Consider the following 14,677-nt stretch of genomic DNA (forward strand, 5'->3'; position numbering starts at 1 on the left):
CAAGTCAAGAGTGAGAGCAGTGGAAATGAGTTATTTAAGAGGAGCCTGTGGAGTCACGTGGAGAGACAGGCTGACGAATGAGGATATAAAGGAGCGTTGTGGTGTGGATGTGGATGTGATAGGAAGCGTTATGAGGAACACACTGAGGTGGTTTGGCCATGTGGAGAGGATGGAGGGTGAAAGACTGACGAAGAGAGTGTATGTGAGTGAGGTGGAGGGGGGAAGAGGGAGGGGGAGGCCGAGGATGAGATGGAGGGATGGGGTGGAGAGGTATATGAGAGAGGGGGGTGTGAGTTGGGAGCAGGGCAGTGAAATGGCGGGGGACAGGGCGACTTGGAGGCGATTTGTTTGTGGCCACCCCAAACGGGATTGAGGCGTCTGGCAATAGATAGATAGATAGAACCCATCAAGATCTTCCTCAGGTATGCCCACTTACGTTTAATAATAATCAGCTTAATCCTGCATTATCCTGGAACATGCTTGAGGTTTCATTTACTCGGGACTTATCTTGGAAAGATAATATTACATCTCTTGTAAAATCTGCTTCCAAGAGGTTAGGTGTGCTAAGCCAACTCCGTTCCTTCTTTACCCCTGCACAATTGTTGACTCTATACAGGGTTTTTTTCCGCCCCTGTGTGGAGTACAACTCTCATGTGTGGGGAGAATCCCCACATACAGATCTTCTCAGTAGCATGGAGTCAAAGGCTTTTCATCTCATTAACTCTCCTCCTCTTACTGACTTCCTTCAACCTCTGTCTCTTCACTGCACTGTTGCATCTTTATCTCTTTTCTATCGCAACTTCCACGGTCACTGCTCCTCTGAACTGTCTGCTTGCATTCCTCCACCTCTACAGTGGGTGCGTAGCACCCGTCTAGCAGCAAACTCTCATCCCTTTTCTGTCCAACTCTCTAATGTAAGAGTTAACCGTTACTCCAAGTCCTTCATTTATGCAACAGTTCATTTCTGGAACTGTCTTCCTCTGTCTGTATTTCCTGCTTCCTATGATCTCCAGTTTTTCAAACGCAGTGTGTCCAGGCATCTCAAAATGATCGGGTCTTTAATTTGGCTCTTGTATTTTGTTTTTCTCTTGGAAGGAACAATAATAACAGGCCCATGGCCTTTGGTTCCTTCTTCCTCACATAAAGAAAAAAAATATATATATAGTAATAAATTAGAAATATAGTTATTTAGTACATAATAAGCAAACCTGTGTCCACATCAGCTGTGCACTGTTGTTTGTTTACATCTTTTCATATTTCCCCATGTTTTATAAATTTTAATAAAACCTCACTGGGTTATAGTCATAATGAAATAGAGTAAAAATAAAATAAAATATCTGTTCATTCCATAAATATGATCTTTATTGTTCTGTGTTGGTTGTGTTTACTGGCAGTTCATTATAATAGGAGATATATCATACTCCTCACAAGTTTGAGGATAAATAACAATAAAAGATATAGATATTTAAACAAACATATTTCAGTCACTATGACTGCTTCATAAACTAAATATTCAGCAGTATTTTTTTATTAGTCTAAGTTCTGATGACTCCACAACTTGCACTGCCATGTTTGTTTACAAGTTCTTACCTAATTGTATCTTACAGGAATGAGTCAAGCTCGTAACTACAAAGTCTTTACGACACTGTCCCGTGTCTTAAACCATATTTATCGTACATATCCTTAAATTTGTGAATTGTTTTGACACACATTATTTCATTCGGTAATGCATTCCAATGATCAATTGCTCTGTTTGGGAAGCTGAATTTCCTTACGTCTTTATCATCTCTCCTTATGCAGTTTTTTGCAGTGTCCTCTTGCTGATGCTTCCCCATATGTTAAGTAATCATTTATGTCTATTTTCTCCTTTCCTGATATGCATTTATATAGCATTATCATGTCACCTCTTTTCCTGCTCTCCTGTAGTGTTGGTAGATTCAGTTTATTTAGTCTTTCTTCGTAGCTTAGATCCCTTAAGCTTGGTATCCATCTTGTAGCGGCCCTTTGAACTTTTTCAATCTTGTCTATGTGTTTTTTGAGATGAGGACTCCAGACTACTGATGCATACTCCAGGGTTGTCCTGATGAATGATGTTATTATCCTTCTTAGCATGTCTTCATTTATGTATGTGAATGCTATTCTCATATTTGCAAGCAGTGTATACATGTTCTGTACCTTCTCACTGATGCGGTCAGCCGGAGATAGTCTGTTATTGATAATCACACCTAGGTCCTTCTGTCTTTCTGATGTGTGTAGGGTTTTATTTCCTAACGTATAATCCCAATCAGGTCTTGTTCCACTTTTACCAAACTTGATTACATGACACTTGTCCACATTGAATTCCATTTGCCATGTATTACTCCATTCATGAAGTTTATTTAATTCTTCTTGTAGCTCTTTTCAAGAGTCTGTGTTAGTAATTCTCCTTTGTATTTTTGCATCATCTGCAAGCATATTTAGATAGCTTTCATTTCCAATGTTACTGTCTATATCATTTATGTACACTAAAAACATGATTGGTGCCAGCACTGAACCCTGTGGTACTCCACTAGTCACTTCTTTCCATGATGAGTAGCTTCCCCTTAGTACTCTTCTCATTTCCCTTTTTATGAGAAAATCTTGCATCCAACAAAACAGTTTGCCTCGAATTCCTCCTTGATGGTACAGTTTCCATAAAAGTCTTTTGTGTGGTACTGTGTCAAATGCTTTCTTGAAATCTAAATAGATACTGTCCACCCATCCTTCTCTTTCCTGTATTATGTTGTTGCTCTGTCGTAGTAGCTCAACAGATTAGTAACATATGATTTTCCTTTCTGAAACCAAACTGTCTTTCTCATATCATATTGTGTTCTTCTAGATGATTTACCCAAGCTTTTTTTTATAAGATTTTCAAATACCTTGCTTACAACACTGGTTAGTGATACTGGTTGGTAGTTGAGTGGATTTTGTCTATTCCCTTTCTTGAATAAGGGGACAATATTTGCTTTCTTCCAGATATCAGGTAGTTTACCTTGACTTAAGGATTTCTTGAAAATTTAAAAATAATGGTTTACTTAACTCCTTTGCACATTCTCGTAGTACCCAACATGAAATTTCATCAGGACCACTTGCTTTTCCTCGGTCTAATTTACTTAACTCCTCCTGTATTACTTTTTCTGATGTTTATATATCTGGTAGAATGTGTGGGCATGCATGTTCCACATAGTCCCTCTCAAAATTTTTTTATTCTGTAAAAACTGATTGGAAATTCTTATTTAGTGCTTCACAAATATCTTTCTCTTGTGTATAGGTGATTCCCTCGTCCGTAATGGATTGTATTTTATCTTTGACTTTGGTTTTGCTTCTGATGTAGCTGTAAAATAGCTTCGGTTGATCACTACTTTTATTTATGATATCCTCCTCCAACTGTTTTTGGGCTTCCCTCCTTATTCTTGTATAATTGTTTCTTGCCTGTTTGTAATTATTATATGCCCTTTCACTATTGTGTCTTCTGTATCTATTCCACAACAAATCTTTCTTTTGATTTTTTAAAATCTGTATTGAACCATTTCTGTATTTTCTTATCTGCTTCTTTGTGCTGTGGGATGTATTTCTGGACTCCTATTTCATAAAATTCACAGAATTTTTTATATACAGCATTTAAATCTTGTCCTCTAAGCTCATTTTCCCAATCAACTTCTAAGAAATAATTCTTTAGGTCATGATAATTTCCCTTTTTATAGTTTAGAATCTTTTTGTAACTTTCACTGCTGTTAAGTATGTCATAAGCTATCCTGAAGTTGCAATTTAGTACTGCATGATCGCTTTTGCCAAATGGTGGGTGATATATTAAATTGTCAGTATCATTTTCTTGCCTAGTAAATATGAGATCTAGCATTGAAGGTACATCGAGTCCTCTTTTTCTGGTGGTTTCCCTCACATGTTGCATTAGGAAAAACTCTTGCATGAGATCCAGGAGATTTTGGTCCCAACAGCTTTCTTGGCTAATTATATCTAGAGTATTCCAATTTATATTTGTATTAAAATCTCCAGTTAGTATAATTCTTTCCGATTTCTCTTCCATTTTATGTAGTAATGCTCTTAAACTCTGAATTGTACTCTCTGTCAAGTCCTCATATTCGTGATTAGGTGATGGTGTATGCTGCTGAAGCAGTGATGATAGCATTGTATTATGGGTGGTAGTTGGTAGTGTCAGCAGTGGAGGTTGATATTATCAATGGTGGTGATTGATAATTTTAGTGTTGTTGGTTCATAGTGGTTAGGGTTATTAATGATGGCCAATACTGGTGATGGTGGAGGTAAGTGGTGATATTTGGTAGTGTTAAGGTAAGTACTGTGACCTAGCCTACCATGATAGCTTACCAAAGGGTGTCAATCTAAATTTTCATGAGTCCTGTACATGAAAATTTAAATTTTCATGATTCCTGTACATGAAAATTTTATAACCAGCACATGAATGGTTATGTGAGACATTCAGCTAGGGGGTCTGGGGTTAGCTGCATTTTTTATATTTCCCAGATTAGGCCTGCCAAAATTGGGATGCACCTTATATGCCCGAAAGTACGGTATATACAATATATATATATATATATATATATATATATATATATATATATGTATGTATGTATATATATATATATATATATATATATATATATATATATATATGTATGTATGTATGTTATATAAAGATAAACTTAATTTTGGTAGTGGATGGGGGCACCCATCATCTAGGGATGCCTTATGGTCTCTACACTGAGTGACAAGCCAAGTGGTTTCCTGTACCCAAGAAACCATTTGCTATGCTGGGTGGTAACCATATAACCGGGGGTTTTGTCCTGGTGAAGTGTCCCCCAGTTTCCATCTATCTATCTATCTATTGCCAGATGCTTTAATCCTGTAAGGGATGGCCACAATCAAATTGCCTCAATGTTGCCCTGTCCCTCACCATTTTACTGTCCTGCTCCTAGTTCACACCCCCCTCTCTCATATACCTCTCCACTCCATCCCTCTGTCTCATCCTTGGGCCCCCCCTCCCTCTCCCCCCTACAGCTCACTCACATACATTCTCCTCATCAGTCTTTCACTCTCCATCCTCTCCACAAGGCCAAACTACCTCAATGTGTTCCTCCTAACGCTTCCTATCACATCCACATCCACACCACAACGCTCCTTTATATCCTCACCTGTCAACCTGTCTCTCCATGTGACTCTATAGGCTCCTCTTAAATAACTCATTTCCACTGCTCTCACTCTTGACTTGTGTCCTTCCAACAACGTCCAAGCTTCACTTCCATTCGTTAGAGTTGGTATCACAATACTGTCATGTAGTAACTTTTTTTCACTTCCATGCTCACTTCCCTGTTTCTTATCACTGCTTTCAAGGAACCAGCAACCTTTCTTCCCTGCTGTACCCGTTCAAGCACCTCACCCTCCAAACCTCCATCCTTACTCATCACACTACCCAAGTACACATTTTCCAATTCCTCACCATCCAACCTCGCTGTAAATTCTCTGACTTCACCTCTCTCAAAGAAAGTCGTAAAGAGTAATTATTTCCTCCACTGACGTATGAGTCTGGGCGAAATAGCAGTCAGATAGATTATTTCCTGGTTAGGAGGGCTGATAGGAGGTTAGTGAGGGATGTTAAAGTTATCGGAAGTGAGGAGTGTGTGCAGCAGCACAAACTATTGATTTGTGATATGGTGCTTGAAGAACAAGTTATGGAAAAGAGGACTTTTGTACCCAGGAGGAAAATATGGAAGCTGAAAAACCAAGCAGTAAGGGATGCCTTCTGTAGTGAGATGAGGAGTTTGGTGGCTGAACAGGGAGCTGTAGACACAGGCGTTAATGAACAGTACAGAGCCCTCAAGAACAATCTCTTGAGAGTTACTGATGTAACATGCGGTTGGACAAGAAGACCACCAAGGCATAAAGTAACTTGGTGGTGGGATGAGGGTGTAGAAGCTGCATTTAAGGAGAAAAGAGGCTTTTCCGGGAGTGGAAGAAGGGTGGTAGCAAGGAGGAATACTTGGCTGCCAAGTGTAGGGCTAGAAGAGAGGTATACACGGCGATATCTGAGTCACAGAGACTTTTACTTGATAACCTAAATCTTGGGCAAAGGAAAAATATGATATTTAAGGTGGCAAATCAGATGAAGAGGGATAATCAGGATAATATAGGTGACCAGTGTGTGAAGAATGATGAAGGAAGGGTAGTGGTGAATAGTGAGGATATTAAATATGCATGGAGAGAGCATTATAGCCGGTTGTTGAATGAGGAGTTTGACTAGGACAGGGAAGGTTTGGAGCCAGCAGATCCAGTGTTTGGCCCTTGGCCTTTGATTGCTGCTGCTGCTTTGAGTGAGGCAATAGGCAGGATGAAGGTGGGGAAGGCAGCAGGTGTGTCTGGGTTGACTGCCGAAATGTTGATGGCCTCAGGAGATGTAGGAGTGAGGTTAGTCACGGACCTGATAGATATGATTATTTATGAGTGTGTTGTCCCAGATGATTGGCTGAAGAGTGTAATTGTAAATGTGTATAAAGGGAGGGAGGAAATTATAGAGGTACAAAGATTTTAGATCAGACAATGAAGGTAATGGAGTGAGTTTTAGAAGGTATGATTAGAGATAGAGTGAATATTGATGAGAAGCACTTTGGGTTTATGCCAGGCAGTGGGACCACTGATGCCATATTCATTGCTCAACAGCTTCAGGAAAAATATATTGGTAGGAGAAGGGATCTGCATTTTGTTTTTGTTGATTTGGAAAAGGCCTTTGACAGAGTCCCTAGAGAGGTGGTGAAGTGCGCTATGAGAAAGCTTAGCTTGGAGGAGTGGCTGGTTAGGGTGGTTATGGCTATGTATGTGGGTGCTCGCACCCAGGTAAGAGTGAGTGGAGATTTGAGTGATGAGTTTTCCGTGAATGATGGTGTGCATCAGGGGTCAGTTTTGAGTCCCATGTTTATCATGGTACTTGAAGCCCTCTCACGTGACTTTAGAAACAGAGTTCCGTGGGAGATGTTGTATGCTGATGATTTGGTGTTGATTGAAGAGAACGAAAGGGAGGCGGAGGAAAGGTTTAGGAAGTGGAGAGATGGGGTGGGGCACAAGGGCTTAAGAGTAAATGCAGATAAAACAAAAGTGATGATATCTAGGGTTGGTGGCAGTACTGTCAAAAATGAGGGAGAGTGGCCATGTGCAGTTTGCCACAAGGGTGTGGGAAGTAATTCCATCTTGTGCGGTGTTTGTGATAAATGGGTGCACAAGAGATATACTGGTATCTGAGGTAGACTGCAAGATAATGCTGATTTTATATGTACGGCATGTCAGGGGGAGCAGGTGGAGATTGTTAGGCATGAAAGGATTGAACTTGCTGGTGAATCTCTTGAGTGTGTGGAAGAGTTTTGTTATTTGGGAGACATGTTGTGTGCTGGAGGTGGGGCTGGAGCTAGCTCTGTGGCTAGGGTGAGAAGTTGTTGGAAGAAGTTCAGGCAACTCTTGCCTCTTCTGACATTGAGAGGACTCTCCTTACGTGCTAAGGGGTCTTTGTATGCAGCATGTGTTAGGAGTGTAATGCTGTATGGTAGTGAGACCTGGGCAGTAAAGGGGGAGGATATTCGCTGGCTCAGACGTACAGAAATGACAATGATTAGGTGGATGTGTATGTGTCCTTGCATGCAAGGTCTGGGGGGGCTGGGTTTACGATGGAAGAGCTGAGAGGTAGGATGGGACTGGAGTGTATTGGTGTTGTGATGAGGAGAGGTAGATTGAGATGGTTTGGACATGTGGAGAGGATGGGGGATAATAATTGGGAAAGGAAGGTGAGAAGTGTTAATACTGGGGGTGGGGTTATGTGGGGTAGACCGAGAAATACCTGGGACGAGGTCATTAATTGTGACCTCAGGGTTGAGGGACTGAACAGGAAGCTGCAATGGATCGTGCAGCATGGAGAGACGCCATTGGGTGGCCAAGGTTGACGCATGCAAGCATGTTGGAGCCTTTAAAAACGAAACGAAATGAAACGATTGACGAAAATGTGGCATTGATAAATCATGTGTTTACATTTGGACTGTTCAAGGGAAAATGCTTTGAAAATACAAAGGAATTTCTAAATAAATGTTGGACAATAAGAGAGAAGAAAATAAAAGAGCTTAGGAATGAGAACAGCAACTAAAATGACATAGAGAGGGGCTGTTGAAAAGGCAATTCCAATTGCATCATTGATCGCATTCCCCATCAAAACAGCGATTCTCTGTCACAACAGTTCGCACCTTGGATGATTCCACGTCATTCATACATTATTATTATGCATAACAAATGCTTCTTTAATTCTCCCATGACCATCTGATGGTGGGATTGTTTACAATTCTGCATCTTCTCTACCAAGTTTGAATATGAATGGGGATCACATTCCCCACTTATCATGACTGGGTACAAACAAGACAGACACTGGTATTAGGCTTAGGTTAGCTTCTTGTACAGCTGCTAGGCCATTTGGATTGGCTTTTAACTTTTGGGGGGACTCGTTTGGATGGGTTTAGGACTTGGTTGGGGGAAACCCAAGACTCAAGAAGACAACCCTATACTGTACTTTACATGTAAAATCAACCCTGAGATATGATACCTCGCCTAGTGATGGGTTTTTACTTAACCAATTGCATCATTAAACCTGGGTTTGCCTATACCTATGTACAGTATTTGTAAAATTTTTCTTATCCTATGTCTCTACAATTATAGTTTTAGTCAGTGAATGTACAGTGAGGCTGGATGAGGAGGAAATGGAAAATGTGAATACGTTTAAGTACTTGGGGAGTGTGATGAGTAAGGATGGAAGTTTAGAGGGTGAAGTGTGTGAAAGGGTGCAACAGGGAAGAAAGGTTGCTGGTTCCTTGGAAGCAGTGATAAGAAACAGGGAAGTGAGCATGGAAGTGAAAAAGCTACTATATGACAGTATTGTGATACTAGTTCTAACATATGGAAGTGAAGCTCGGACCTTTTTGGAAGGACAGAAGTCAAGAGTGAGAGCAGTGGAAATGAGTTATTTGAGAGGAGCCTGTGGAGTCACATGGAGAGACAGACTGACAAATAAGTAAGTGAAGGAGCGTTGTAGTGTGGATGTGGATGTGATAGGAAGCGTTAGGAGAAACACACTGAGGTGGTTTGGACATGTGGAGAGGATGGAGAGCGAGAGACTGATGAGGAGAGTGTATGTGAGTGAGGTGGAGGAGGGCAGAGGGAGGGGAAGGCCAAGGATGAGATGGAGGGATGGAGTGGAGAGGTATATGTGAGAGGGGGGTGTGAGCTGGGAGCAGGGCAATGAAATGGCTTGGGACAGGGTGACTTGGAGGCGATTTGTTTGTTGCCATCCCTTACGGGATTAAGGCATCTGGCAATAGATAGATAGAAATATTATATACTGTACATCTCTTCATATTATGACAACTGTTCACATTAATATGTCTTATGTGTATGATTTTCTGTAAAACAATCAATACAGAGACCCACACCACACTCCTGGAATACAATAGGTGCATGGAATAGACATGTGCTCAGGAATGTAGACCACCTTTTCCGTAATGTACATTCCGGGTCGTCCGCCTTTTGGGGTTAACCCCCCCCCCTTTTTTTCTCTCTCTCTTTCAGTCTGAATCAATATTTGTTTACATTATGACTCCCTAACCCTTAATCTGCAACTGCATCTATGATATAACATGCAACTGGGGAATAAAAAACTTAAGTAAGACTCACATCTTAAATGTCAGGACCAACTTGCCTAGCCCTGGGCTTCTACGCTCCTCATGGGGCAACCTGGGATTGGATGATGAATGGATGGATGAAGACTTTAACTGAGTTTTATTTTCTGGACATTATGATAAAATAAATGTTGGACATGGGGCGGTGGGGGACTGTACTGTTTTGGATGGTAGTGTGGGAGTGAATGGTATGTGCTTTCTCTGTCAGTGGTGCTGTGGTGTCAGCTGACTGGGAGTGCGCTCGGTTGAAAACTGCCCATGGAAAAAAATTCATTAAAGCAAATTTTGGCATTCATTAGGTGAGTGAAGGATAGTAAAATGCAATCTTCGTAAAAGTGAATTTTTATTGAGCAATCATTTATAAAATGGGGGTTGCATGTATGTAATAATTTTGCAATGAACACTGTAGACATGTTCCTAAAAACTACCAATTGTTGCAAAAATTGTGTCAGGTTAGGATTGTGTTCTAGCAAGAGATGATATTCTCATAAAATAAATAATCTTACTAGAGATTGCAAATGATAAACAGCGTGGATTTTATACTGTGACTGGGTACTCTTCGTAATAATTAAACATTCAAGTCCCGAAGCAAGTTAATGAAAGTGCTAGATCTGTGCTAATGTGAGCTGTATCATCCCATGCCCCCTCACTACACATCCTAACTGCTTAATAGTGAATAGCAGCATGGTATGTAAAAGGTATTCCATTGCTGATTGGCAGTTTTATAGTAAAAAATATGTTAATTGAAAGTAGGTGAGAGAGCAGTGTGAGTATAAGTGGTTGGGGAATGGGTGGGAGAAGAAAAGATGAGAGGAGGGAGGAAGAGATCAGTAGGGCGGAAGTAGTGGAAGCGATGAAGAAGATTAAGTTGGGAAACGCCCCAGGAATTGATGGAGTGTGTGGTGAAATTCTTAAGTATGGGGGTGAGGTTGTTGTGGAGTGGATATGGAAGTTGTGTAGATTGGCTTGGGAAGAGGGAAGGGTTCCAGAGGACTGGAAATCAGGTATAATCGTTCCTTTATACAAAGGAAAAGGGGAGAGAGAAGTATGTGGTAACCATAGGGGTATTTGCCTTCTTAGTGTGACTGGTAAAATATATGGTAGAATACTCATTGATAGGGTTAGGCATATGACAGAGGAGCTAGTTGGAGAAGAACAAGGGGGATATAGGAAGGGAAAAGGGTGTGTAGATCAGATATTTGTTCTAAGATGTCTAGTGGAGAAGTATCTAGAGAAGGGAAGGAAAGTGTATGCTGCCTTCATGGACTTGGAGAAAGCTTATGACAGAATAGATAGGCAAGGTATGTGGAAGGTATTAAGAATATATGGAGTGGAGGGGAAATTGTTGAGTGCTGTGAAGAGTATGTACGAGGGAGCTAAGGCTACAGTGCGAGTGGATGGTGAGCTGAGTGAGTTCTTTGATCTCAGTGTGGGACTGAAACAGGGTTGTGTGATATCTCCATGGCTGTTTAATATATACATGGATGGGGTTGTAAAGGAGGTTAAAGGTAGGGCAGTGGATGTGGGGCTGGCCTTAATGAATGAGGGTGAGATTTGGAAGCTTCCGGTGTTGCTGTTTGCTGATGATACAGTATTGTTGAGTGAAAATGAATGGGAGTTGCAAGGTTTGGTGAATGAATTTGGGACAGTGTGTAGGAGGAGGAATCTGAAAGTTAATGTAAACAAAAGTAAAGTTATGGTGTTTGAGAGGAATGAAGTCACAGAGTGTGCAGTGAGGTTGGATGGTGAGGATATGGAGAATGTGAGTGCATTCAAGTATTTGGGTAGTGTGATGAGTAAGGATGGAACTTTGGGGGATGAAGTGCGTGAAAGGGTACAGCAGGGAAGGAAGGTTGTTGGTACGCTGAAAGCAGTGATGAGAAATAGGGAGGTGAGTATGGAAGTTAAGAAGGCACTGCATAATAGTATTGTGATCCCTACCCTGACGTATTGAAACGAGGCGTGGACCTTGCAAGAGGGGAACAAGTCAAGAGTGAGAGCAGTGGTAATGAGTTACTTGAGAGGAGCATGTGGAGTGATGTGGAGGGACAGGTTGACGAATGAAGAAGTGAAGGAACGTTGTGGGGTAGATGTGGATGTGGTTGAGAAGATTAGGAGAAATACACTGAGGTGGTTTGGACATGTGGAGAGAATGGAGAATGAAAGACTGACTAAGAGGGTGTATGTAGGTGAGGTGGAGGGAGGGAGAGGGAGGGGTAGACCGAGGATGAGGTGGAGGGATGGAGTTGAGAGGTATATGAGGGAAGGGGGAGTGAGTTCTGTTGAGGGTAGTCAAATGGTGGGTGACAGAGCGACTTGGAGGCGTTTTGTCTGCGGCCACCCTTTGCGGGATTAGGGTGTCGGGCTGTAGATAGTAGTAGATAGAAAGTAGGTTAAATAAGGAACTGCTACCATCTTATAGGATTAGGAGAATGGAAAAAAAGTAGTACAGTATTTTGGGTCAGGATCAGAAGAAATTGGGAAGTACTACATGATAATGTTAGTGCTATTGATGATGATGATGGCAATGACTCCAGCTGACAGGCAGTATGAAGTATGTAAGCATGGATGTTTATGTCTGTCAGGTGAGTGAATAAAAGTATGGCCCATTTATTTAGGCAAATTTTGGATAGGTTCTCCTGTCAGGTGCTTCCTTCTGTCTGGATGCTACTTCACCCCATCTTTAAGTGGGAAAAGAGGTCTGGATGATGATGGTGATGATGGTTGTGAATAATAGTGATGATGAAGACGACGACATCGGTGATGACTATGATGATGATGGGGACAACGACAACAACATTGATGATGTCGATGATGAACACAGCTAAACTGTTCCCTCTTTGTTTTTTTGTCAGGTTGGAGGTCAGACCAACTCTGTGTATTCCGGTCCAGTGGTTCAGACTATAAGTAACCCAGATGGCACGTTATCCATCGTACAGGTTGATCCCAGCAACCCCGTTATACAGTTGCCTGACGGAACCACGGCTCATGTCCAAGGCATCGCACATGTAAGCATGAAAGCAGTTTTATCTGTCTGTTTATCTGTGTATATCTGTATCTGGCAGTCTGTTTATGTATTGTTTCATCTCTATCTGTATATCTGGCCATTTACATACCTGCCTACCTTGCCATCTTATCCATCTTTGTGTATCTATCAGTATATCTGTTTACATACCTGCCTACCTACCTAACCATCTTATCCATCTCTCTTTCTTTGTGGGGGTGGCCACAAACTTACTGCCTCCATGTTACCTTGGTATCAGAATACTTTGTTCAGTTTTGAGTAGCCAGCAGCCTCTTTTCTCCCAGCAGAAATCATGGGATCACATAAACCTTTTCTTTTTCAAGTGATTGGATGATGAATGAGTGAATGATGTATTTAAAATTGCTTATACCATTGTTCGCTAAACCTCTTCCACCAATCAGCCGCCTCGACAAAACAAATTACCTGATTTTCAGTGCATGAAGTAGCTTAATGAATTTCCTGCATATATGTATTTTGTGAACTGAAATACATATATTGTACAGTAAATAATTAACACTATGTAGCAGGCAGTTAATGGCAGCTGTTGGAAGAGGATTACGTGAATAGGTGTGGAGTTCACACTTACGTCTTCACTCATACTGTCACCATCACTTAATAATAAGAACAAAGGGAATATTTATGTGATCAGTTTAAAACAAAATTATCTTTGATAATACATAGCTGTTAAATGTCATGACTGAACCACCAGTGTTGAATATATTATCATGTATTAGGAATATCTGTTTAATACCTTAATCCAGGATGCAGTTACAGTAATCACTCCAATATCCGACGTAATAGAGCCGTAGGTAGGTCCGGATATTGGTTCTGTCCGGATATTGGGCCCCAGCTTATGGACTTGTACTTATGGACCCTAACTCAGAGAAACACATATACAACTCCCTCTGGACATGCATAGCACCTATTTAAGACCCAAATCACACCAATAAGGCACATAAATGACTGAAATAAATGCAAAAGAAACATAAAATGAGGGTTTAGAAGTAGGTTCATACAATAATAAACATTCTGGTGACTGGCTCCTGGACTGGTATTTATGGACCCTAACCTAGCCTAACTGAGAAAAACACCTTCCTACTGCACATGCATAGCTCCTGACACCCTATTCACACCAATAAAGGACATTAAAGAGTGAAATGAGGTAAGTATAGTATGGGAAAAAGTACAGTATGAAACATTCTTATCTCCTGATAGTGGGGATGTTCGGATACTGGGCGTCCGGATATTAGAGTGATTACATATCAAAATCCAGCTTGGGAATTGGGGCTGTGTTCTGGATGGCATGTGAGGCCCTTTTACATCTTTTCCTTAGCAGTTTATTTCTCCGAAGTTGATAGGTATGTTATATACAAAATCTATTAACTGGCCATCCTTGCCATATGATTGACTTATGTGATGCTTTTCATATATTCAGTTGTATAACGTAAAATCTATTAACAGGCCATCCTTGCCATACAATTGACTGTTATGTGATACTTTGCATATATCCAGTTGTATAACAAGGTTGGCCTGTATATCAGTTTGAAAAAGATGTTAGCCCTCTTAGTTGAAGGAGGTATTTTCTGTTTTGTTCATACTACCTCCAGCGTGTATTATTCAGCTTGGTAAAAAATCTCTCTTGTTGAGTGGAGTAGCAAAAGTCATATCAAACTCCTCTAGTTCAGTTAGTCTCTCGTAAGAGAAATAAAATAGTTTGAAAATAGCAGAAGTGAAAAGTGCATCACTGGAGTCAAGTGGTTAAATTGCATGAGATAATATGGAGATGTCGATATCCATTTTTTCTCATACTTAGAAAATTGGTATCTCCACCGAGTTGCAGCAAGAGAATAAGGGTGGAATATGATGATAGTCATGAAGAAGTGTATTGTGAAGAATGTAG

General features: G+C 40.8%; 1 protein-coding gene across 1 annotated transcript in view; it reads left to right on the top strand.

Moving 5' to 3' along the window:
• The window catches only part of ewg (DNA-binding protein Ewg), a 113,136-nt gene that overhangs the window by 65,162 nt on the left and 33,297 nt on the right, over nucleotides 1–14,677 (top strand). Inside the window, exon 9 of the mRNA XM_080286320.1 lies at nucleotides 12,608–12,760. Within this exon, the coding sequence (XP_080142446.1) occupies nucleotides 12,608–12,760 (153 nt within the window). The remainder of the gene's footprint in view (nucleotides 1–12,607; nucleotides 12,761–14,677) is intronic.

Source organism: Coenobita brevimanus, chromosome 111 (assembly GCF_032717465.1).
Source record: "Coenobita brevimanus isolate Jiangsu-jjx chromosome 111, ASM3271746v2, whole genome shotgun sequence".
In the NCBI taxonomy this organism is placed as follows: domain Eukaryota; kingdom Metazoa; phylum Arthropoda; class Malacostraca; order Decapoda; family Coenobitidae; genus Coenobita; species Coenobita brevimanus.